The following is a 25,752-nucleotide window of genomic DNA, read 5'->3' on the forward strand; positions in this document are numbered from 1 at the left end:
TATATATACATATCTAAGATCTTTGGTATTTGAAGCACTTATAGCGTTGCCTGGTAACAAGGACAGTATGATGACATTCTTATTGGATATGGAGAGTGCCTTGAAAAAAATAAGATTTTTGTGTAATTGTGAAAGTATAAATGTATCTTTTAAAATCTCTTTACAATTTGACATTAGATACAGTTGAAGTTACACCTTTTAATTCAAATTTAATTTGTATTGTTGATAAATATAACAATAAAGTAACTGTTAAAAAAAATCATAAATGCCATTTTATAGAATTTTTCCATTATTTATTCAGTCAATCAACAGTACAACCTAACGTACATTTATTCTTCATTGCCTCATTTTCATATGTGGAAAAAAATCTTCTACCCTCAAGAATAATGCCAATAACAGGAAATTAATGAGATAAATATCAGTATAGTATTGGCAACTATTTTCCAAAAGTAATATTAATTCCTTTTTGTTCAATGTTTTATTGAGGGAAAAACATCAAAGTGTGACTCAGAGATGCCACAGCTCCATGGATACAGTTACAGTAATAAAAAAAAAATACACAGAGATGAATGTCCGCAAAAGCGTGTTTATTCAGGCAAAACAAATTAAACATCTCAATAAAATGCAGCAATATGTGGCCTGTTGATATTGAAGCCGATATAGAACTGCTCAGGAAAACACTAGGCTAGTCACGCCAACAATTTGTACACAAATATTAATTAATTCAGTAAAACAAGTTCAATATAACAAATTGATACAGAAACAATCAAAACGGTAATACATTACATAAATAGAAATACTTTGCTACATGCAAATGCAAATTTTGGAGTTTTCTCCTCATCTATCATCTTTGATTTAGAGAAATAACGAAGGTTCTGACAAAGAAAAATACACATGACACAAAGACGGGCAATAAGGAAGATCATGCATTTGTTCAAAACCGAAGACGTCAGGAAGAAATGCATTATGTTACCTTAAACAATAATACCTAAAAAAGTCAGACAAGCTACATACTCATGTTAAAAGAACACAGATGATATGTGTACCCTCCTGCCACTTAATAATGCGAGCTTTAGCGTCTTCTTTTCATGATGTCAAACCTACCACAGATTCTCATGCGAGATGGAACCCATCAACTGTACATCTAGTCTTGCAATACATTACAAATGATCACAGATTTGGAAAATAGTTTTAGCTTCACCTATGAAGGGTGTGCACTCTTGTTCGGCTGTGGTATCAACGAATCACAATGGAGTACATCAATAAAACACTAATACTGTGAAGAATTTATATCTCATTTAAAACTTTTTTTTTTCTTTTTTGTGTTAAAATACATTTGGCTTAAGGATGAGTAAATTCATCATGAAACATTCATTCACCTCGGTACCAAAATATACCATCAAAAATACCATCAATTTTCTCCACCTGAAGTGTTCATGTTCCTGTTACATTCTAAGCAGCAAATCTCAAAACAAAATGATTAATAATTAAGCTATATTAATATACTTTCTCAAAGAACAGGCTGAAGTTCTGTATAAAATATATATTCTTTATTCTAAAGATATTTTTAATTCATCTAAGACATTTTAAAGTAAGGTTCATCTTTTCACGCTATCAAGTTCTCTGTGTTTATTGGCACATGGGCGTTCTGGGTTAGACACAGCAGATGCTGTTGGTTTCACCAGGCCAACGGTGAGGCTATTCGGGGGCTTCTGGGGTTTTCAGTTCCTTGTGTTTCACTCAGTGCTCTCTATTGAATAGAAATACAGCAAACTCTCACTTCAGATGAATTTGGTGCCATTTTCTCCCTTTTTCATTGTTAATTGTACAAAACAAGATCAGGAACAACCAAAAACGCAAGACCAGCATGATGAACAAAACATAAATAAGCTATTATATATATATTATATTATATAATTCATTAATCCATTTATTAAATGGTTAGTTCACTCCAAAATGAAATTTCTGTCATTAATTACTCACCCTTATGTCATTCCAAACCCGTAAGACCTTCATTCATCTTCATATTTTTGATGAATAGTTTTTTTTTTAATCTCTCATAGTAAGCAATGAAATTACCACATTCAAGGTCCAGAAAAGTAGTAAAGATGTCGTTAAAATAGTCCACATGACTACAGTGGTTTAACCTTAAAGGTGCCATCGAACGTTTTTTTACAAGATGTAATATAAGTCTAAGGTGTCCCCTGAATGTGTCTGTGAAGTTTCAGCTCAAAATACCCCATAGATTTTTTTTAATAATTTTTTTAACTGCCTATTTTGGGGCATAATTAGAAATGCGCTGATTCAGGGCTGCTGCCCCTTTAATTGCTCGCCAGCCCAACCAGAGCTCTCGACTCTATCATTGCATAAACAAAGTTCACACAGCTAATATAACCCTCAAAATGGATCTTTACAAAGTGTTCGTCATGCAGCATGTCTAATCGCGTAAGTATGGTATTTATTTGGATGTTTACATTTGATTCTGAATGAGTTTGAGGCTGTGCTCCGTGGCTAACGGCTAATGCTACACTGTTGGAGAGATTTATAAAGAATGAAGTTGTGTTTATACATTATACAGGCTGCAAGTGTTTAAAATGAAAATAGCGACGGCTCTTGTCTCCGTGAATACAGTAAGAAACTATGGTAACTTTAACCACATTTAACAGTACATTAGCAACATGCTAACGAAACATTTAGAAAGACAATTTACAAATATCACTAAAATATCATGGATATCATGAATCATGTCAGTTATTATTGCTCCATCTGCCATTTTTCGCTGTTGTCCTTGCTTGCTTACCTAGTCTGATGATTCAGCTGTGCACAGATCCAGACGTTAATACTGGCTGCCCTTGTGTAATGCCTTGAACATGGGCTGGCATATGCAAATATTGGGGGCGTACATATTAATGATCCCGACTGTTACGTAACAGTCTGTGTTATGTTGAGATTCGCCTGTTCTTCGGAGGTCTTTTAAACAAATGAGATTTATATAAGGAGGAAACAATGGAGTTTGAGACTCACTGTATGTCATTTCCATGTACTGAACTCTTGTTATTAACTATGCCGAGGTAAATTCAATTTTCAATTTGATGGCACCTTTAATGTTATGAAGCAACAAGAATACTTTTTGTGTGCAAAAACGAAACAAAAATAATGACTTTTTTCAAGAATTTCCTCTCTACCTTGTCATTCTCCTATGCAGTTTACTTTGAAGACACATTGCAGAGCTTCTGTGAACACTGACTTAGTATTGGCACACGCATGCGTTGTGCTGTTCAGCATTGAACAGCATTGGCCAATACTGAGCCGCGTTCGGACGTAAACATGGCAGTGCTGTACTGCGTCAACTGCGTAGGAGACTGACAGGGTAGAGAAGAAATTGTTGAATTCTTGTCGCTTTGTAGCTTTCTATAGGAGATTAAAAAAAAAATCAGATTTCATCAAAAATACCTTAATTTGTGTTCCGAAGATGAATGGTCTTGTGGGTTTGGAATGACATGAGGGTGAGTAATTAATGACATAATTTTCATTTTATTAACTTTAACACTTTAACATTAGTTAACTACATTAGTTAGCTAACAATGAAATGAAAAAAATAGTTACACTTTATTTTAAGGTGTCCGTGGTACAGTGTAATTATGCATGTAAGTACTGGGTAATAATAATTAACTACATATACTTCCTATAGGGTTAGGTTTGGGGTTTGTGTAGGGTTAGTTGCATGTAATTATGCATCATTTATAGTTATTACTACACTTACTAAATGTAACGTGTAACAAGGACACTGTAAAATAAAGTGTTACCAAAAAACGTAATTACTGTTAATTACAACATTTACTAATACATTATTAAAATCAAAAGTTGTATCTGGTAATATTATTTAATGGACCCAAGCTAACATGAACTAAAAAACAGTTGTATTTTTTTAACTATCATTAACAAATATGAATAAATACTGTAACAAATGTAGTGCTCGTTGTTAGATGTGGAAACCTTTTACGTAAAGCCTTTATACTGTATAATGCATTATAAAGGTATTCGGTTACACTGTAGTATAGGGAACACATAAACTATGCTACTAGAGAAAAGATGACTTTGATAAACGAAAAGAAAAGATAAACTATGACTTTTTCCTCAAACTCCTAATTTACTGCTTATTACTAAGGTAGTTGTTAAGTTTAGGTATTGGGTAGGATTAAAAATGTAGAATAAGGCATTAATATGTGCTTAATAAGTACTAATAAATAGCCAATATTCTAGTAATATGCATGCTTATAAGCAACTAGTTAAAAGACCTTAAAATAAAGTGTTACTAGGTATTCATAATGTGTGTTATAATGTATTATATTTTTTTCCATAAATAATTGCAACCAAAGTTAAAATGCATTACAACATTTGCAGATTCCTTGTTACATCAGAAATTGGTTGGTCATGTGTTTTAATGCATTATACTTTCTAAAGGCGTAACATGCTGTATTATGATGTATTATAACTGTGGTTACAATTATCTTTGAGACCATACAATGCATTATAAGGTCCATTACAAGGTATAATTAATGCATTAAAAAAGCTTTGATAATGCATATATATACAGGCTTTAAGTAAACTGTTACAGATAATGTTAGTTAATGCATGCTGTTCCAACCACATTTTTGTCTCTCTTACTCGACACACCCATCTGAGGTCTTGGAGCCATTACTAATGAGCTGATGAGTTGAATCTGGTGTGTCTGATCAGGGAGACACCTAAGGGTATGTTTGCATGACAATGATGTACTAAAAACGGAAACGTTTTTCCTTTGTGTTTTTAGTGTACAAATGACAAACGTTCACTTTCAAATGAAAATTACCCCAAGCTTTACTCACCCTCAAGCCATCTTATGTGTAAAACTTTTTTTCTTCTGATGATCCACACATCTATCATTACTCCACATTGCTCCAGGGGGTTAATAAAGTCCTTCTAAAGTGAAGCGCTGCATTTGTGTAAAAAAAAAAAAAATCATATTTAGCACATTATGAAGTAAAATATCTAGCTTCCGCCAGACCGGCTTCCATATTCAACTTACGAAAAAATGTCAGTTAATTTTTTTTCCGTAATAGGGAAGGTGTAGGACGTAGCGTAAGCTTTTTGAACTTCAACTTCTTCGTAAGTTGAGTATGAAAGGCGATCTGGCAGAAGCTAGATATTTTACTTTATAATGTGTTAAATATGGATTTTTTTTAGACAAATGCATTGCTTCACTTTAGAAGGCCTTTATTAAAGGGTTAGTTCACCCAAAAATGAAAATTATGTCATTAATGACTCACCCTCATGTCGTTCCAAACCCGTAAGACCTCCGTTCATCTTCGGAACACAGTTTAAGATAGAACTTTCTGTCCCTCCATTGAAAATGTATGTACGGTAGACTGTCCATGTCCAGAAAGGTAATAAAAACATCATCAAAGTAGTCCATGTGACATCAGTGGGTTAGTTAGAATTTCTTAAAGCATCGAAAATACATTTTGGTCCAAAAATAACAAAAACTACGACTTTATTCAGCATTGTATTCTCTTCCGGAATCCTTTCCATTGAATTGATTCCATTGAATCCTTTCATCTGTCGGCGTTGGTAATGCACTTTTACGTCGCCATGGTTGTTTTTGGCGATTAGGACATCCGTGACATTTTGAAGCATCGAAAATACATTTTGGTCCAAAAATAACAAAAACTACGACTTTATTCAGCATTGTATTCTCTTCCGGGTCTGTTGTCAATCCGCATTCATGACTCCGCTTCTTCTTCTTCTTCTTTCCTGTTTTACGGCAGTTGGCATCCAGCTTATTGGTACTCCGGAGTGTGGTTCACGACTCCGCAGTGACGCTGCTGACGTGTTATCTGGTGCGCCCGAGCTTCGTTTACAGTCTGAGGGAGACGCACGCTCTATTCAAGCTATTCTACATTGTTTGTATTTTGGTATTGCTATATTTTTTAAAATGGTGCGTAAGTGTGCATGTCGCGGATGTCCTAATTCGCCAAAAACAACCACGGCGACTTAAAAGTGCCTTACCAACGCCGACGTATGAACGGATTCAATGGAATCAATTCAATGGAATCAGTTCAATGGAATCAATTCAATGAAAAGGATTCCGGAAGAGAATACAATGCTGAATAAAGTCGTAGTTTTTGTTATTTTTGGACCAAAATGTATTTTCGATGCTTCAAAAAATTCTAACTAACCCACTGATGTCACATGGACTACATTGATGTTTTTATTACCTTTCTGGACATGGACAGTATTACGTACATACATTTTCAATGGAGGGACAGAAAGCTCTCAGACTAAATCTAAAGTATCTTAAACTGTGTTCCAAAGATGAACAGAGGTCTTACGGGTTGAGGGTAAGTCATTAATGACATAATTTTCTTTTATGGGTGAACTAACCCTTTAACCCCCCGGAGCCGTGTGGAGTAGGCTACACGTTTATGATGGATGGATGTGGATGCAGACACATTCTTCAGCTCATATTCCCGCTTGATCCCGTTCACTGCCATTATAAAGCTTGGATGCGTCAGGACATTTATTAATATATCTCTGATTATGTTCATCAGAAAGAAGAAAGTCATATACACCTAGGATGGCTATAGGCTGAGTAATGCTTGGGGTAATTTTCATTTGAAAGTGAACTAATCCTTTAAAATGATCCCAGTTCACATGGATCCACAAAAATGATTAAAAATGCTGTATTATGCATGCCAGGCCAGCAGTTGATGTCACTTTGTAAAGAAACACTTTTTGCGCCTGTAGACTGAACATGCAATACACATGTGCATGACGTCACCGTTTTCACAAATTCACATTTCTGTAGTTTACACAGAGATGATAAATGTATCATTTTCAAAAACATGCACTTTGAAACCTGTTTTCAAATGTTTGCATTTTCAGGACCCCAAAACACCGCTGTTGTGTAAATGAACAGCCAAAACGCATAAAAAGTTTTCCGTTTTTAGTTGAAAACGGTGTCGTGTGAACAGCCCCTCAAATGTGCAGTGTTGCGAACCTCTCCATTAACCAATGTTAACTAACAGGACCTTATTGTAAAGTGTTACCAAAATAATTAAGAAACTCACCTCAAATTTGGAGATAAACTCAGCAAAGATGCCAAAGAAGGCTTCTGTGGTTGTGGCCTTACTGTCTTCTCCAAAATAGGAGGCCACTTTATGAAATTCATCCATTGCTCTTTGCTGCAAGGAGTCTAAGGATTGCACAGCTGGATGACAGTTTTCCAGGAAGCTCTAATATCAGGGTCAAGGGTCGATACACTGCTTCTTATAGGCAGATATATTTTCACAGGATAACAGATTATTTGATGACTCAAACTGTAGAATTAACTTCTTTAGTTTTTAATAAAATCATGTCACCATCAAACTTATTCATAAAAAAGCTGTTGATTATTGGATACACTCATAACCACTGCGAAGCGATCCTCTGTAGTAGCTGGGATTTTTACACAGGCGGTTCTTATGTCCTGGATGGTGGAGTGAAGGTCACTGAGGTCAGCAGTAACAGTCCTCTGATTTACTGCATTTTAGTAAACGTGTGTGAACATCAATCATTCATCAATACATTTGCAATAATTTGCACTATAGCAAATATTATTTTTGCATTTCCATTTGATCCAACAGCAAAAGAAAAAATACACTACCATTAAAAACTTGGGGTCAGTAAGGTTTTTTGTTGTTGTTGTTGTGAAAAGAAATGAATACTTTTCTTTGAACTTCATTCCTGAAAAAATGAAGTTCATCCATGACTTCCACAAACATATTAAGCAGCACAACTGTTTTCAACATTTAAAGCAACATAATGCATTTTGGGCATGTAGACATGGTCAAGACAATCTGCTAAAGTTCAAATTGAGCATCATATTGGGGAAGAAAGGTCATTTAAATGGCTACTTCCAGCAGGATAACGCACCATGTCACAAAGCTCAAATCATCCCAAAAGGGTTTCTTGAACATGACAATGAGTTCACTATACTCAAATGGCCTTTACAGTCACTAGATCTCAATCCAAGAGAGCACTTTTGGGATGTGGTAGAACAGGAGATTCACATGGATGTCCAGCCGACAAATAAGTGATGCTGTCATATCAATGTGGACCAAAATGTCTGAGGAATCTTTCCAGCACCTTGTTGAATCTATGCCACAAAGTTCTCAAGGCAAAAGTGGTCCAACCTACAGGTAGTACTTGCAAGGTGTACCTAATAAAGTGGCAGATAAGTGTATATCACAATATTACTGTTTTTACTGTAGTGTTAACCAAAAAATGCAGCCTTGGTGAGCATAAAAGACACTTTCAAAAACATTTAAAGGGGTTATTTTATTATGCTATTTATATTTTAAACTTTTTTTAGTGTGTAATGTTGCTGTTTGTGCATGAAAAAGCACAAAGGCACTCCAAAGGGAGTTATTCTCTATATCAGTAAGAGCTTTCTCTGAACTCCCTGAAATGCCTCCATAATAACCTTAAAGGTGCCCTAGATTATGTTTTTAAAAGATGTAATATAAGTCTAAGGTGTCCCCTGAATGTGTCTGTGAAGTTTCAGATCAAAATACCCCATAGATTTTTTTTTATTAATTTTTTTAACTGCCTATTTTGGGGCATCATTATAAACGCGCCGATTTTATGCTGCGGCCCCTTTAAATCCCGTGGTCCACGCCCACAGAGCTCGCGCTTGCCTTAAACAGTGCCTTAACAAAGTTTACACAGCTAATATAACCCTCAAAATGGATCTTTACAAAGTGTTCGTCATGCATGCGGCATGCATGCGTCGGATTATGTGAGTATTGTATACTGTTATATTGTTTACTTCTGATTTTGAATGAGTTTGATAGTGCTCCGTGGCTAACGGCTAATGCTACTCTGTTGGGAGATTTATAAAGAATGAAGTTGTGTTTATGCATTATACAGACTGCAAGTGTTTAAAAATGAAAATAGCGACGGCTCTCTTGTCTCCGTGAATACAGTAATAACCGATGGTAACTTTAACCACATTTAACAGTACATTAGCAACATGCTAACGAAACATTTAGAAAGACAGTTTACAAATATCACTAAAAATATCATGTTATCATTTATCATGTCAGTTATTATTGCTCCATCTGCCATTTTTCGCTATTGTTCTTGCTTGCTTACCTAGTCTGATTTGGTTGTGCACATCCAGACGTTAATACTGGCTGCCCTTGTCTAATGCCTTTTATAATGTTGGAAACGTGGGCTGGCATATGCAAATATTGGGGGCGTACACCCCGACTGTTACGTAACAGTCGGTGTTATGTTGAGATTCGCCTGTTCTTCAGAGGTGTTTTAAACAAATGAGATTTATATAAGGAGGAAACAATGGAGTTTGAGACTCACTGTATGTCATTTCCATGTACTGAACTCTTGTTATTTAACTATGCCAAGATAAATTCAATTTTTCATTCGAGGGCACCTTTAAGTTTTCTTCCGGGAACATACAGTACACGTCACAATATTTCTCATTTAAATAATTCCCGCCCAAGGCATACGCAAAATAAAGGAGCGAGACCTGGTTGAGTTGGGTTAGTAGTGTGCTGAAACTCGCGGTTATGCTAAAGGGTGTGACGTTTCCGCAACACACTTGAAGCAGTTGACCGATCACAACACACTGATCCAGTGAAACAATCAGAGCACTTTTTGAAAGGATGGGTTTCATAGAGACCGAAACTAAACAGAACATTACTGACAGACTGGGAAGAGAGGTGCTGCAACAATGTAAATATGAACATTCAAGCATGAAAACCTATTCTAGCAGACCCCAAAAACAAAGTCAAGACTTTGAAAAAGAGCATAAAAGTTCCTATTTAAAATTTTTAACAACCCCAAATTTTTGAACAGCAGTGTATGTACAAAAATCTAACAGAAATTTGTTCTGACACCTTACCTTTGGCAGCTAGTGGCACTGTTATGAGGTCCCTGGCGAAGCCGAGGAGTTCTGGGAAGTGTTGGCATAGTGATTTGGCAAGAATATGGAGGAAGGTCGACTTTCCATCAACTGTTTTAGTTGTGTTTAGCTGGGAGGAATTATAATTCATAATTAGGAGAAATGAAAAGAAACATATAATATGAGCAATGTTTCATAAAAACGTTTTTTTGCAAACGTACCTCAGTAAGAAAATTTATTTTGAATCCCGTTGTTTTATTCGTCTTGGGCTGACCATTATTGAGATAATTTCCCATTGCTAAAACAAACTAAAAACAGTACATATTGTAAGAATCATTTTTATAATTAAGATAGTAAATTTTTAAAAATGAATGGCTCCTTTGCAGAAGATCCAGAATTGATATACCACTTAAAATTCATTATTAGTTGTATATCTGCTGAATTAAGTGTTTTACCTCCAGGATCTTGGCCAACCTCTTGCTGTTTTTGAGCTCTGATGAGGCTTTGTATATGCATTCATATGCGGCTCTCATTTCTTCTGTTTTCTCCTGCACAGTGGTCTTAAAAAGAAGACTCCTCAGTCTGGTTTTATACTCAGGAACTAGTAGCATCTGTAGAACAAGCCCACAAGAATCAATTATTATTTACATTTAATACAGAACTCAGGTAAAACAGCCTTGAACTACGGTAAAACAGCACCTGTAGGACGAACTGGTCAGGCTCACTGAGCTTGGCAGGGTCCTGATCGTAATGCTGAAACTGTTTGACCTCCTCGTCGTCGGGAGCGTAAAGCAGCAGTTGTTTAATGTGTGCTGGCTCCAGACGCTCTGTGCTCATGGTCATGAGGATGTTCCGCAGTTCCTTCGGGGACAGCTTCAGATGCGCTATGAGGATAGCTAAACAGGGCAGCCAAATTTAATAAGATGTGGATTCTTTACCTTCTCAATGGGAAAATTCTCACACAGTTGCTACAGGAGCAAATACCTACAGCACCTCTTTAACCTACTCCTACACATCTGCGTCACAGCAGACAACAAACCTGACTCAACCCAGAGCTCAATCTAGATGATTGCACTCCAACACAACCCTACTTATACTCACAAGCGTTGTAGGCCTTTTTATGGGAGAGAATCTCAACCACGTCTTTCTTTTTAAAGTTCTCGGGCAGGAAAGTGGGCTCTGGAAGAGAGACTGACACATTTAATAACAATGTAAGGATGAGTTCTCTTTGCACCAGTAGTGGAGTTAATATATAGAGGGTTATTAGACTGAAAAGAGGCAATGAGATGCCAATAACTGGATGGGAATGATGGGATCTGAGACAGACATAGCTCTCCATGAGAGTTGAGCTGAAAAGTACAAAAATAGACAATGTAATTGAGTTCATTTTTAGCAGCAAAATGACATGCTACAAAAAGGCACATGTGGATGAAGACAGCAATATACAGATGATGAGATGAGATGATGTTTTTTATTAATTCTTTATAAAAGTCTTTGCCCCCTCTGAATTCCTCCAATCAGAAAAATTATATTATATTATATTATATTATATTATATTATACATGTTAATATATCTACCATTCAAACCATTCGAAGGTTTGGGGTCTGTAAGACTTTTTTTTTAATTATTATTATTCCTTACTTTTCAACATTAATAATAAGAAGAAATGTTTCTTGAACACCAAATCAGCATATTAGAATGATTGTGATTCACAGGAATAAATTACATTTTAAAATATATTAAAATGTTAATTTTAATTGAGCATAAAAGACTGAGAACTGTATTATTACAATAAATTATATAATAAATTAAATCCATGAATAAATATAATTACATGAAATAATGATATATTCTTAAATTATGAAATTATTTGAAAGTCTTTACCAGAATTCCTTCGCATTGTTCTGAAATGCTCAAATAACTACAGGAAGCATTTAAATACAGGAAATATGTATTTTGTTGTGCTTTTTTTTTCATGAAAGGTGCTTTTAAACATTCAAAGATTTTGGTTGATGATCTGACAACATTCAGTGAAAAAACACAGGAAAGCAGTTGGGGGCAAACACTTTTTCACAGCACTGCATGACAGGGGATGATGATATGTACATGCAATATCACATTTAGATACAATAAAATAGAAAACTTACTGGAATTCCTCTGTGTGCCGAAGTACAGATCCAGATCCAGGTACTTGACCATGTCACTGAGTTTATGATAGTCAGGATCATCTCCAAGCTAACAAACAGACATTTCCACTCAGTAATGGATCATCACATGACCTGTGCTTGCACGTAAACATTCAATTCTAATGTGTACTGTGGTTGTTAAGCATCGCTAACCAACCTGTCCCCAGATAGTTCCTTCAGAGTTCTCCACCTGCTCCCAGCGCAGTCTTTTCACGCTCATGTGGTTGTTATCGGAGGCTTTCGGACTGGATTTGGGCAAAGGTGGTGGATCACAAGGTGGGGGTAGAGGAGGTGGCGGTGGCGGGGGTACCTTGCTAGAGAGCGTGCCTTCAAAGCTTTGCTGGGAAGATTGGGAATGGAGGCTCTTTTGCTTGGTCAGGCTAGGGGAGGTTCTGGGAGCAGAGGTCTGCTGGCTCTGGTAGATGGACTGGGTTGGATGTCGTAGGTGAGTGTGCTGTCTGGTTGCATGTGGGGGTTGAGGGGAGGTGTGCGGGGAAGATTGTAGGATGGGATGAGCCTTTGGTTGGTGCAGCTGGAGAACGGACTGAGTGCTGGGCTGGGGAGAGGAGCGTCGGGGATGGGTGCGCTGAGCCCTGAGCTCTTCACTGGTGGGCAGCACCTTGTGTAACGAGGGGCGGCTGGTGAGGAAGGGCCGAGGTGGCGGTGGGGGCGGGACTATGATGGGATGGTGCTGGAAGGCCGGGGGAGGTTGGGGCAAGTGCTCTGGGGTGAGGGGAAGGGGCGAGGGCGGGTCGGTGAACTGGAGGGGTGGTGGCGGTGGCGGAGGACTCTGAGGGGGAGGGGGGATGTGGTCAGAGCCTGAGGAGTAGGTGACTGAGGTGGAGTCATCGCTGCTGCTGTGATCTTCACTGCTGGCACTGCTTAACTCATGAGGCAGCATGTTCACTTCCTGTTCATCCTGGAAACTCATCTGCCAGTGTCACAAAGACAATTAGGGTTTAAAAAAAAACTACATGGTACATAAATGTGTATAATGCTCATAATAAAAAAAAAATAATAATAAAATAATAAAATAAAATAAAATAAAATAATAAAATAAAATAAAATAAAATAAAATAAAATAAAATAAATTAAAAAAAAATGTGACTCTACATAGGACAAGAGATTTTAATAAAAAAAAAAAAAATTAAATTAAATAAAATATGTGACCCTACATAGGACATGCATTTTGTTGAACTGATCGATGGAAAATAAAAATTACAATAAAATAAAATAAATAAAAATATAAGAAGAAATGTGACCCTACATAAGACAAGAGATTTAAAAAATAAAATAAAATAAAATAATGAAATGACATAAAGAAATGAAATAATGAAATTAAATAAATAAAATAAAATAAAATAAAATCAGAAATTTGACCCTACCTAAGACAAGAGATTTTAATTTAAAAAAATAGATTAATTTTAATTTTAATTAATATTAATATTTATATATTTATAAAATATTAATATTTTAATTGTATAGAAAATAAAAATTAAAATAAAATAAATAAAAATATAAGAAGAAATGTGACCCTACAAGAGATTTAAAAAAAAAAATAAAATAAAATAAAATAAAATAAAAAGTGACCCTACACAGGAAACACATTTTTTAACAGATAGACTGAAAATAAAAATAAAATAACTAAAAATAAAATAAGAAATGCTAACCTACATTAGACAAGAGATTTAATAAAATAAAATAAAATAAAATAAAATAAAATTTTTCTGAATATTGTATTATTATATTTTTGAGACACTTAGCTGGTAAACAGTAAACTCTTTCTGTGTCTGACACAAACCTCCTCATAGTCATTCTCTCCTCCCTTAAAGTCATCCACGATATTGACCCGGTGTCCCAACTGCTCGCTTAGAGCATCCAGGAACTTGTCTGTGTCTCGACTTCGAGGTGGGCGTGAGAAGGTAAAGAGCTTCCTACGCTGGGGCAGAGGGCTGGGTTCATCAGAAGGCAGGGGGGAGGCAGGGGGGCTGTCCAAACTAACGTAAGGATTAGACTCCACACTGTCTGGAGAAGGAACAGTCTGCTGGTAAGGCTCATACTGAGGGCCAGGAAAGGATTCAGTCCATGAAAGAGAGAGGCCTGACTTACGGTTCCCTGCAAAATGAACGAAATCATGAGGAACATTTATAGTACTCAGGAATACTATGAGAGATATTACTAAATATTCTAAAAAGTTTCCAATTGCTAAAAAACAAAGAACTAAAACATGCTAATACGTTAAATTAGGGATTTTCAAACTAGTTGATGCCATGACCCTACTTGTAATCAGCTTTTATATTATCATTATTTGTGAGCAAAACAACTATTACAATATTACCTGGAAAATATTTTACTTTATTTACTTTATTAACCCACTTTTATTGACCCCAGTTTGAAAACCCCCGTGTTAAATCTTAAATTATCTAAATAAGCAAGCACATTTAGTGTCAAATGGTCACACAGGTCCTACACAGCCAATCTCATGATATCTCTCATCATAATCATGGCTGCACATCCGTCTCTTTTTGGAGGCACCATGTGACAATTGTGGATGTCGGAGTAAGCTCAGAATACCTGTGTTACAATGCGTGAAAGACTGAGTGTATGTATTGTTCTCAGCTTGGCCCATGCCGACAGCCCTGGGTGAGGAGTGACTCTGGAGAGACTGGTTGCTCTTCCCGGGATACACGTTCCCAAGCTCCGTGTACACTCCTGACATCTACAGGTTGGGGCGTGGTTAAATGAGAGGCATGATTTCATAATAGCAGTGATGACAGTGCAATGAATTGTGGCTGAGCAGTAAATGGTACCCACGTGGTTGAGATCTGGGGACTCTGGGAAGGAAGTCCCATCCCCACACTGTCTTTCCTCTGGAGTCACAGGGTCAGTGAATGTTCCTGAGACACAGAGAGAGCCAATCCAGAAACAGAGCATGTGCACAGAAAGCTGCCTGCCCTTTAGGAGCTAAAAAGAGACTGAGGGCAGTGAGCTTTAGCAGCAGCTCTGGGTGGGAGGTGGCTTGCAAGCAGTTTTATAGCTATTTTCTAATAGATGCTGGTGAATCAAACATGACTGGGAAGAGTTTTGACTGCTTGTTTACCCACAAGAGTGAGAGAATGGCATGGCTATAGCTGAAGAAATGAAGCAATGCATGGCATATACAGTATTCTATATAAACTATATTAGTTCTATATCATACTATCAGCAGGATCCAAAATTAACAATCATCAAATTAAACTAAAAAATGATTTTGGCGAGTAAATGAAATGTCAGTTTTGACTTTTTGTGACATATCTAGTTTCAATGAGGGATTGAGAGTAGCTTATCTCACATATGCAAGGGAAAAATCATAATAATTAAAAGTAAACTAAAAAAATAAATTAATTAATCTACCATTCAAAAGGTTGGGGTAAGAATTTTTTCAGAGAAATTAAAACTTTTTTTTCAGCAAAGATGCATTAAATTGACCAAAAGTAAAAGTAAAGACATAAATAATTTACAAAAGATTTTTCAAATAAATGTATTTATAAATGCAGATTAAATAAATCAAATAATTGCTGTTCTTTTGAACTTTCTATTTATCAAAAAATCCTTAAAATGTATAAATATTAGCACAACTGTTTTCAGAATTGATAATAATAATAACACGTGTTTCTTGAGCACCAAATCAGCATATTAGAATGATTTCTGAAGGATCATGTGACACTGAAGACTGGAGTAATGATGCTGAAAGCTTTGCTATCACTGGAATAAATAACAAAACAGTTATTTTAACTTTGTAATAATATTTCACACTATTATGATTTTTAATGTATTTTTTATCACATAAATGCAGCCTTGCATAAATGAATGCAGTTAGCATAAGAGGCTTCTTTCAAAAAAAAAATCTTAAAAACCCCAAACTTTTGAACAGTAGTGTATATATTATATTATATTATATTATATTATATTATATTATATATATTATATATTTTTTATTTTTGTATAATATGTTTAGTGTGGAAAAAGTTCATTTTGCACCCTGCTTATCAATCAAAAACCAGCACACTGACAAGTGGAAAATGACATACCCATTCCAAGGTGAGTGCCGATAATGCAGTCATCTGAGCTTCTCTCTCTCACAGTGTTTTTGTGAGAGGTACCTGACACTCGCATGGAGCTGCTCCGTCTGTGGGTTTCTTGACCTATCTCTGGTTCTGCAGTAATACACATGAACAGTTACAATGCATTCAGGACAGATAGCCAATAGAGGGCTGACAATAATACAGTGAAGTCACAGCTAACCTGCACTTTTGAAGCCCAGAAAGCGGGCGATCTTGCTCTTGCAGTGCTCCTGTTCCTCGTAGGTCAGCAGCTGGTAAATAAACTGCCAAATCAGCTGCTTGGCTGGAGTGTCCAGCACAGGAAACACATCTACAATGAGCGTGTCCACATTCCTGTTTACATGCAACAGAAGAAGCCATTTTAGAAATAATTGGGCTGCTCTCTCAGCAAGCCATCGCACAAGCGAGCGTTATTTATTAAATTTAGAAGAACCCACAGATTGTTTCTGATTTTGAATATCTATTTGTGCTTGAGGCTGAAGCTATTTTTGAATGCTTCTCACATTTGCCTTGCTGCTGCCAAGATGCAGAAATCCCTCGCTGTGGGAAAAGCGTGCTATGACATTTGCAATAATATGGAAAGATGGTTACAATCTATGAGTGTTAATTAACTCGGTTGCCTATAATTGGGTAACACATTTCTCATTTGTATATTTTTGGACAAACAATTGCATTGGTCACTAAAGTCATAACTATAAAATACAATTATATCTATAATTAAAAGAAAATATTTAACAATTTTCAGCATTGATAATAATAATAAATGTTTTTTTTTAGCAGGAAATCAGCATATTAGAATGATTAATGAAGAATCATGTGACTGGAGTATTGATGCTGAAAATTCAGCTTTGGCTTCACAGGAATAAATTACATTTTAAAATACAAATTACAATACAAAACAGTTTTGTTTAAATTGTAGTAATATTCCACAAATTGCTGTTTTTGCTGTATTTCTGATCAAATAAATACAGCCTTGGTGAGTATAAGAAACTTCTATCAACAAGAAAAAATTTAATTATTCCAAGATTTTGACCACACTATACTGTTGTTATGGTCGGTACTTGGTACTTAAACAACTCAGACCACCAAACTGATCACTAACCACTTCATTTTTGGTTAGACAAGACAGTTTTTAATCTCAGTACTGCCAACCTCAGCTAATATAACACTAAGGCCCTGTTTACACCTGGTATTAAGATGAGTTTTGGTCAATTGGATCACAAGTGGACAACGCTAAATACAAGTGTAAACAGGGCCTAAAATGTTTTGAGTTTGTCACTTTCGACCACTTCCAGAGGTAATCGAAAACGCATTCAAACCGGATTGCTTTCTTAGTGTAGACGCTAATGTGGTCGAATGTCACGTGCCTTCTCCCACTTAGTCATTATGAATTTTGACCTGACCTGTGCTGGAAGAACGTCTCCAGAGCTTTGCAAATGGTGTATCTTTCTTGTAGAGTGAGGAGGTGTTCAAGTTGCTGGCTGAAGGTACGACCGTGCACGCGGATGCTGGGAGGCAGGATCTCGGCCACCCACTGCAGGGAGCTGAGGGCCGGGGAACGTGAGCGCGGGATGGTGGGGGTCTCTTCTGGCTCCGAATCTGAGAGCGGATAGTCTACAGGGCCCTCTTCCACCACTAGAGTGGGCATGGCACCACTGCCCTGCAGCATGGACACCACCTTCTCATGGGAGCAGTTCCTACATGTGCATTGATTAGAATTAGTGTAATTTGATTAAATAATGACTTAACTATTAGCATGACGCAGCTATTTGTTCCTCAGTAGTCTAGTGGAGAAGACAAAGCTGAGAAGGTAGCCAAGTTTTGTTTAAATCAAATTTAAATTATATATTTAATTATTTAATTAAATTTAATAATACAAACCTGATTCCAAAAAAGTTGGGACACTGTACAAATTGTGAATAAAAACAGAATGCAATGATGTGGAAGTTTCAAATTTCAATATTTTATTCAGAATTCAACATAGATACATTTTATGTTTAAACTGAGAAAATGTATCATTTTAAGGGAAAAATAAGTTGATTTTAAATTTCATGGCATCAACACATCTCAAAAATGTTGGGACAAGGCCATTTTTACCACTGTGTGGCATCCCCTCTTCTTTTTATAACAGTCTGCAAACATCTGGGGACTGAGGAGACAAGTTGCTCAAGTTTAGGAATAGGAATGTTGTCCCATTCTTGTCTAATACAGGCTTCTAGTTGCTCAACTGTCTTAGGTCTTTTTTGTCGCATCTTCCTCTTTGTGATGCGCCAAATGTTTTCTATGGGTAAAAGATCTGGACTGCAGGCTGGCCATTTCAGTACCCAGATCCTTCTTCTACGCAGCCATGATGTTGTAATTGATGCAGTATGTGGTCTGGCATTGTCATGTTGGAAAATGCAAGGTCTTCCCTGAAAGAGACGACGTCTGGATGGGAGCATATGTTGTTCTAGAACTTGGATATACCTTTCAGCATTGATGGTGCCTTTCCAGATGTGTAAGCTGCCCATGCCACTGCGCACTTATGCAACCCCATACCATCAGAGATGCAGGCTTCTGAACTGAGCGCTGATAACAACTTGGGTTGTCCTTGTCCTCTTTAGTCCGAATGACAAGGCGTCCCAGTTTGTCTGACCACAGAACAGTTTTCCACTTTGCCACAGTCCATTTTAAATGAGCCTTGGCCCAGAGAAAACGCCTGTGCTTCTGGATCATGTTTAGATATGGCTTCTTTTTTGACCTATAGAGTTTTAGCTGGCAACGGCGAATGGCACGGTGGATTGTGTTCTCTGACAATGTTTTCTGGAAGTATTCCTGAGCCCATGTTGTGATTTCCATTACAGTAGCATTCCTGCATGTGATGCAGTGCCGTCTAAGGGCCCGAAGATCACGGCATCCAGTATGGTTTTCCGGCCTTGACCCTTACGCACAGAGATTGTTCCAGATTCTCTGAATCTTTGGATGATATTATGCACTGTAGATGATAATAACTTCAAACTCTTTGCAATTTTTCTCTGAGAAACTCCTTTCTGATATTGCTCCACTATTTTTCACCACAGCATTGGGGGAATTGGTGATCCTCTGCCCATCTTGACTTCTAAGAGACACTGCCACTCTGAGAGGCTCTTTTTATACCCAATCATGTTGCCAATTGACCTAATAAGTTTCAAATTGGTCCTCCAGCTGTTCCTTATGTGTACATTTAACTTTTCTGGCCTCTTATTGCTAGCTGTCGCAACTTTTTTGGAATGTGTAGCTCTCATGAAATCCAAAATGAGCCAATATTTGGCATGACATTTCAAAATGTCTCACTTTCAACATTTGATATGTTATCTATATTCTATTGTGAATAAAATGTAAGTTTATGAGATTTGTAAATTATTGCATTCCTTTTTTATTCACAATTTGTACAATGTCCCAACGTTTTTGGAATCGGGTTTGTATAATATAATACAATATAATATTAGGTAACACTTAATAATATTTTACGTATACTAGGGGTTGCACAGACTAGTCCACTAGTCAACTTTAATGCTTTGCCATGACATTTTAAGCTTGATGTTGACTAGTCACTGATTATGTGACACCAACAACATGGCCTTGCAGAACACCTTCATACAGTTCTGACTTATATATAATATACTACATCTTTTCTAACTGATCGGACTTAACGGTTTTTGTATAAATTACGACCAAAACTCAAAAGAAAAAATCCCATAGATTTACATTGGCTGTAATACTAATACTGTCCTATAGAGGGAGCCACAGGATAAGAAATCTTTGAAGTCCACTTTTACTCTCAGTTTCCATCTGTTAAAATGACAAATAAATGCATACTCCGAGAGTGCTTTACAAGTTGTTTGTAATACCATCTGAATATTGATCAGGTGAAGCACATTTTAAAGGTCCCGTTTTTCGTGGTTTTTTGAGCTTTGATTGTGTTTATAGTGTGCAATATAACAGGTTCATGTTTCGCGTGTAAAAAAACAAGTACTTTTCACAAATCTTTGTATACCGCTGTTTCCAGTCATAAAAACGGGCTGATGACTTCCTTGTTTTAGTCCCTCCTTCAGAAATCTCAGTTCTGTTTCCAGCGGTTCTGTGTTGTGATTCGACAGTGAGCGCACCGTGCCCGGAAAATGCCTCTTACACGTGGAATACGCGCTCAGTGTTATGTAAACGTCTTTAATTTTACCCTATCAATTTACTCAAACCCGGTGATTGGACTGCGGAGAAAATAACAGTCGACGCTGGCGACAAACACACTTACAAGCAACTCTTTGTTTGTGGGCGGAGGTTATCAAAAAACTGTTTTAGTGACATCATTAAAGAAGGAAGTAGAGGGATGTGTCCAAACTGGCCGTTCGATAGGCGATTGTTAAATAAAATATCTCGCTTCATTGAACTTTGGCTTTAAACTTTTACAGATTTTATTTATACTCTAACAACAAATACACACTAACTAAAGTTTGAAACATGGGATCACGAAGAACAGGACCTTTAAACAGTTTATTATACAAGTAAGTTAATCGCCATTCTAAACCAACCTACATTGTAACACAAACACACATACAGACATACAGATCGAACAATACATGCAGATCACACACACAGAAACATTCAGGAGCACAGAAACTTACTGTCAATACTGTTCTGTTTTTTATCAATAAAATAGCTTTTAAAAATTGAAAAGTTTAGCATATATTCCTTTCTGTTTTTGAAGAAACTAAAACCCACAGCTTTACTAGTAGAGACACGCTGCACAGGTAGGATTAATTCACACACGCAATCACTCTCTCACTAATGCATTCAAATAAATTTAATTTTACTGTGTTACTTCATCTGTATCTGATTCAGAACGAGCAGAAGTCTGTAAGAAATATAATGACCCACAGACTAAAGAACTGATAGATAGATACAATATTCGTGTGTTGCAAAGCATTCCCATCTGTTGTGTTTTTATTAATGATGTCATCACCAATTAGTTGACGTCAACTCGACTTTAATCACATAACAGTCGACTTCAAAAAATCTGCGGTCATTCAACCCATAATGTATACTGTAATTATAAATCACTTGCAAACTAGTTAAATTATAGTGTATAATATGTTGTCACTACATTAATACCCTAATAGGCATTCATTGTCACTGTAATTTACAAAAATTATTTTTTCTCTTTTGTATTTGTATGAATTTTATGTAAAGTGTGGTTCAACCACACATACATTTACTTGTTTGCATAGACACAATAACATACAATGTTGTGTACTGACAGCTTCTAAAACATATCATTTACTTTACAGATGTACAAATGTCTAGGAATCCTTATTTAATCTGTGAGACTGGTGAGAGAAGCTTTGGTTTAGAGATAGGAGAGGGATTATATAACATGGGACAAAATGGGTTGCAAATAGCACCTTCTCTTAAACTATACTTAGAAATATATGTACACTTGGTGTCGGTGGAAATTTTTTATTGGCATAATTCAATGTTTGTCAGTCACCCAGAGGTAGTATGAACTTAAGCATCTACAGTAGTGGGGTAAATGGCTGTGCTCTTGAGATTATCTACACAGCCAAGAAGCAGCTAAATCACGGCCGCAGGAAAGTGATTTACATCTAAGCCTAAATAAACAAAGCTGGTGGTTTGTTAAGAAGCAGCAGAGTAATACAAATGCATAATATGAATTTATGAATTTGAATTAGTTCATTTAAAAGGTCTCTGTGTTACTTGTCTTTCCCAACAAATGAAAAATGAATAATATTAAATAAATAAAAATATTCTCATCCAGTCACACGCAAAGCATGCTGGGAGAGGAAAACCCCCTGCCCTAAGTAATATTTAACTTGTTTTAGTCAACTGTCAATTATTTAGTCAATTATTAAGTTAAAACTCTATTTAAATGGCACATTTGAGTTACACTACCATTCAAGAGTCAGTAAGATTTTTTATTTGAAAGAAGTCTCTAATGCTCACCAAATACATTTTAAAATGTAATTTATTCATGTGTTGGCAAAGCTGACTTTTTAGCAGTCATTACTCCAGTTTTCAGTGTCACATGATCCAACAGAAATCATTCTAATATGCTGATTTGGTGCATTTCTTATTATTATCATCAGTGTTGAAAACATATTTTTGTGGAAACCAAAAACCAAGATGCATTTTTTTTTCAGAATTCTTTGATGAATAGGAAGTTTTGAAAATTTTTGAAATAAAAACCTTTTGTAACATTATAAATGTCTTTTACTGTCACTTTTGATTAAGTTACTATTCCCTTTCTGAATAAAAGTATTAATTTCTTTAAAAAAAAAATCTTACTGACCCCAAACCTATAAACAGTAGTATAAATAAAATGGTTAGGTTATGTGAAATTGCTACACAGTAGGTTAACTGATTATGTTTCTGAGAAATCACTTAACTACTTTGAGGCGATTTCTACCCCTTAGGTGATATAAAATAAGGAACAGTAATTGTGTATTCACAGATACGCTTACCAGAGTATAATAAAACTTCACTGCCATGCAACTTTTAAAGCATCATCACAGCATAAGAAAAATAAACACACCTCATGTCTAGGCCATTGAGGAACAATATGCGGTCTCCCGGTTTAAGGCCACATGCCTCAGCTGGACTACCTGTAATGGGAAAACATTGGTTTGTGACTGAGAATAAAACCTCAGACACTTACAGTAAATAATACGCCCACAAATAATCCACTTTAATGAATCATATTGATGTGTAAAACTGCTGCCCTTTGTGATTGTTTGTAATTAAAACACTACAAGACACTCTGTCGTAGGTCTGAGAGGATTTGTAATCCGTTTTCTCATCACGATGCTAGACTCCTACTTGTTTTCATAAGCAGCCCCACATGGGCAGCTGAGTCAGTGTTAACTAGCCTCAGCACAGGCCTGCAGTGGGCGAATATCGTCATACAGACACTCACACACTTATCGCCCTCTCTCCACTCGCAACATACAATTGTGCAGATGTCAATACAAATGTACCCAAAGCTTGTTCATTAGTACAACAGCCCACTCCTTCCTTTTTCACAATGCACCAAAAAAACACTGCATTCCCCTTGAAAACAAGCCACTGACCCCAGCTGTGCTTTTCATGTGCCTTTTTATTACAGCCGCCTCTGTAGCCTACAGCGATATGACCCTCAACCTGGCACAAATTCTAGTGGTAAAAATATGACGGTAAAAATTAATTTCTAGCGCTAGATCTGAATCCTAGGTGGCAGGATGTATAATTCTGCATCAGGTCAGAAACCTTGAGAAGAAGAAAAGCCTGATTCACCTGAGAATCAGTGCTTTTTTCACTCTGATAAATCATGAAATGTAGCAAGTGGTTGTGGGTGGTCGTCACAATCATTGATACGCACCTGCCATTACTGAGTCGATCCACACAGGAGCATGACCTCTCAGAGTAAAGCCAAAACTTTTCTTACCCCGGTACACACGGATGGTTCTGTAGAGGAAGTGGAAGAGGGATTACTCACTATACTGACTGACTATAGGTGTGTTAAACACTCACATAATATACAATACTTTGATTTTTACTTTTTCTGAGGAACATGACTGGCAGGGGTGTAGTGTGTGGTTGCTATGTAGTTGCTAAGGTGCTGTGAATTGTTTTTTTCACACATGCTAAGGTTTCTTATTGTCCTAAATCAAAACAGCAATTTCCATGGTGTTGCTTTGCAGTTGCTAGTGTGTTCTGGGTTGTTGCTAGGGCTTTAAAAAGGTGTTCTGGGTGGTTTCTTACTGGCTCAAGTCAAAACAGCAATTGCCATGGTGTTGCTTTGCGGTTGCCAGGGTGTTCTGGGTGGTTGCTAGGGCTTTGATAAGGTGTACTGGGTGGTTTCTTATTGGCCCAAGTCAAAACAGCAATTGCCATGGTGTTGCTTTGCGGTTGCCAGGGTGTTCTGGGTGGTTGCTAGGGCTTTGATAAGGTGTTCTGGATGGTTTCTTACTGGCCCAAGTCAAAACAGCAATTGCCATGGTGTTGCTTCGCGGTTGCCAGGGTGTTCTGGGCGGTTGCTAGGGCTTTGATAAAGTGTTCTGGGTGGTTTCTTACTGGCTCAAGTCAAAACAGCAATTGCCATGGTGTTGCTTTGCAGTTGCTATGGTGTTATGGGTGGTTGCTAGGGCTTTGATAAGGTGTACTGGGTGGTTTCTTATTGGCCCAAGTCAAAACAGTTGTCACGGCGTTGCTTTGCGGTTGCTAGTGTTTTATGGGTGGTTGCTAGGGCTTTGATAAGGTGTTCTGGATGGTTTCTTACTGGCCCAAGTCAAAACAGCAATTGCCATGGTGTTGCTTTGCGGTTGCCCTCAAAACAGCAATTGCATGGTGTTGTTCTGGGTGGTTGCTAGGGCTTTGATAAGGTGTTCTGGATGGTTTCTTACTGGCCCAAGTCAAAACAGCAATTCAAAACAGCCCATGGTGTTGCTTTGCGGTTGCTAGGCTGTTCTGGGTTGTTGCTAGGGCTTTGATAAGGTGTTCTGGATGGTTTCTTACTGGCCCAAGTCAAAACAGCAATTCCCATGGTGTTGCTTTGCGGTTGCTAGGCTGTTCTGGGTTGTTGCTAGGGCTTTGATAAGGTGTTCTGGGTGGTTTCTTACTGGCCCAAGTCAAAACAGCAATTGCCATGGTGTTGCTTTGTGGTTGCTAGTGTGTTCTGGGTGGTTGCTAGGGCTTTGATAAGGTGTTCTGGCTGGTTTCTTACTGGCCCAAGTCAAAACAGCAATTGCCATTGTGTTGCTTTGTGGTTGCTAGGTTGTTGTGGGTGGTTGCTAGGGCTTTGATAAGGTGTTCTGGGTGGTTTCTAACTGCCCCAAAGTCAAAACAGCAATTTCCATGGTGTTGCTTTGCAGTTGCTAGGGTGATATGGGTGGTTGCTAGGGCTTTGATAAGGTGTTCTGGGTGTTTTTTACTGGATCAAGTCAAAACAGTTCCTTTGCGGTTGCTAGGGTGCTCTAGGTGGTGCTAGAGCATTGCAGGGGTGTTCTGTGTGGTTGCTAGGTGGTTGTTTACTAGCTAAAATCTGAACAGTTGCCAAAGTGTTGCTTTGTGATTTTTAAGGTGTTCTGGGTGGTTATTTACGGGCCCAAATCAAAATAATTGGCATGGTGTTGCTTTGCGGTTGCTAGGGTACACTAGGTGGTTGCTAGAGCATTGTCAGCATGTTCTGTGTGGTTACTATGTAGTTGTTTACTGGCTAAATTCCATAGACCAGTTGCCAAGGGGTTGCTTTGTGGTTGCTAGGTGGTTGCTTACTGGATCAAGTCAAAACAGTTGCTTTGTGGATGCTAGGGTGCTCTAGGTGGTTGCTAGAGCATTGCAGGGGTGTTCTGTGTGGTTGCTAGGTGGTTGTTTACTGGCTAAATTCTAAAGACTAGTTGCCACAGTGTTGCTTTGTGGTTGCTAAGGTGTTCTAAGTGATGGCTAGAGCATTGCAGGGGTGTTCTGTATGGTTGCTAGGTGGTTGTTTACTGGCTAAATTCTAAAGACCAG

The 25,752-nt window shown here is 37.2% G+C and overlaps 1 protein-coding gene across 7 annotated transcripts in view; it reads right to left on the reverse strand.

Moving 5' to 3' along the window:
• Positions 1–566: 566 nt before the first annotated feature.
• Positions 567–25,752, reverse strand: part of grid2ipb (glutamate receptor, ionotropic, delta 2 (Grid2) interacting protein, b) — a 39,916-nt gene continuing 14,730 nt past the window's right edge. For 4 of the 7 annotated variants that reach the window (XM_048171039.1, XM_048171038.1, XM_048171036.1 and 1 more), the window contains 18 exons: positions 23,621–23,706; positions 22,799–22,868; positions 17,637–17,930; positions 16,415–16,566; positions 16,201–16,326; positions 14,945–15,027; positions 14,705–14,849; positions 13,932–14,245; positions 12,288–13,061; positions 12,092–12,179; positions 11,045–11,134; positions 10,643–10,839; positions 10,399–10,554; positions 10,165–10,251; positions 9,944–10,073; positions 7,442–7,560; positions 7,110–7,274; positions 567–1,750 (listed from right to left, as the gene is read on the reverse strand). In XM_048171039.1, coding sequence (XP_048026996.1) covers positions 1,679–1,750; positions 7,110–7,274; positions 7,442–7,560; positions 9,944–10,073; positions 10,165–10,251; positions 10,399–10,554; positions 10,643–10,839; positions 11,045–11,134; positions 12,092–12,179; positions 12,288–13,061; positions 13,932–14,245; positions 14,705–14,849; positions 14,945–15,027; positions 16,201–16,326; positions 16,415–16,566; positions 17,637–17,930; positions 22,799–22,868; positions 23,621–23,706 — 3,148 coding nt within the window. In that variant the 3' untranslated portion in view covers positions 567–1,678. The other 3 variants (XM_048171037.1, XM_048171041.1, XM_048171040.1) reach the window with 3 other exon arrangements.

Source organism: Megalobrama amblycephala, linkage group LG20 (assembly GCF_018812025.1).
Source record: "Megalobrama amblycephala isolate DHTTF-2021 linkage group LG20, ASM1881202v1, whole genome shotgun sequence".
Classification (NCBI taxonomy): domain Eukaryota; kingdom Metazoa; phylum Chordata; class Actinopteri; order Cypriniformes; family Xenocyprididae; genus Megalobrama; species Megalobrama amblycephala.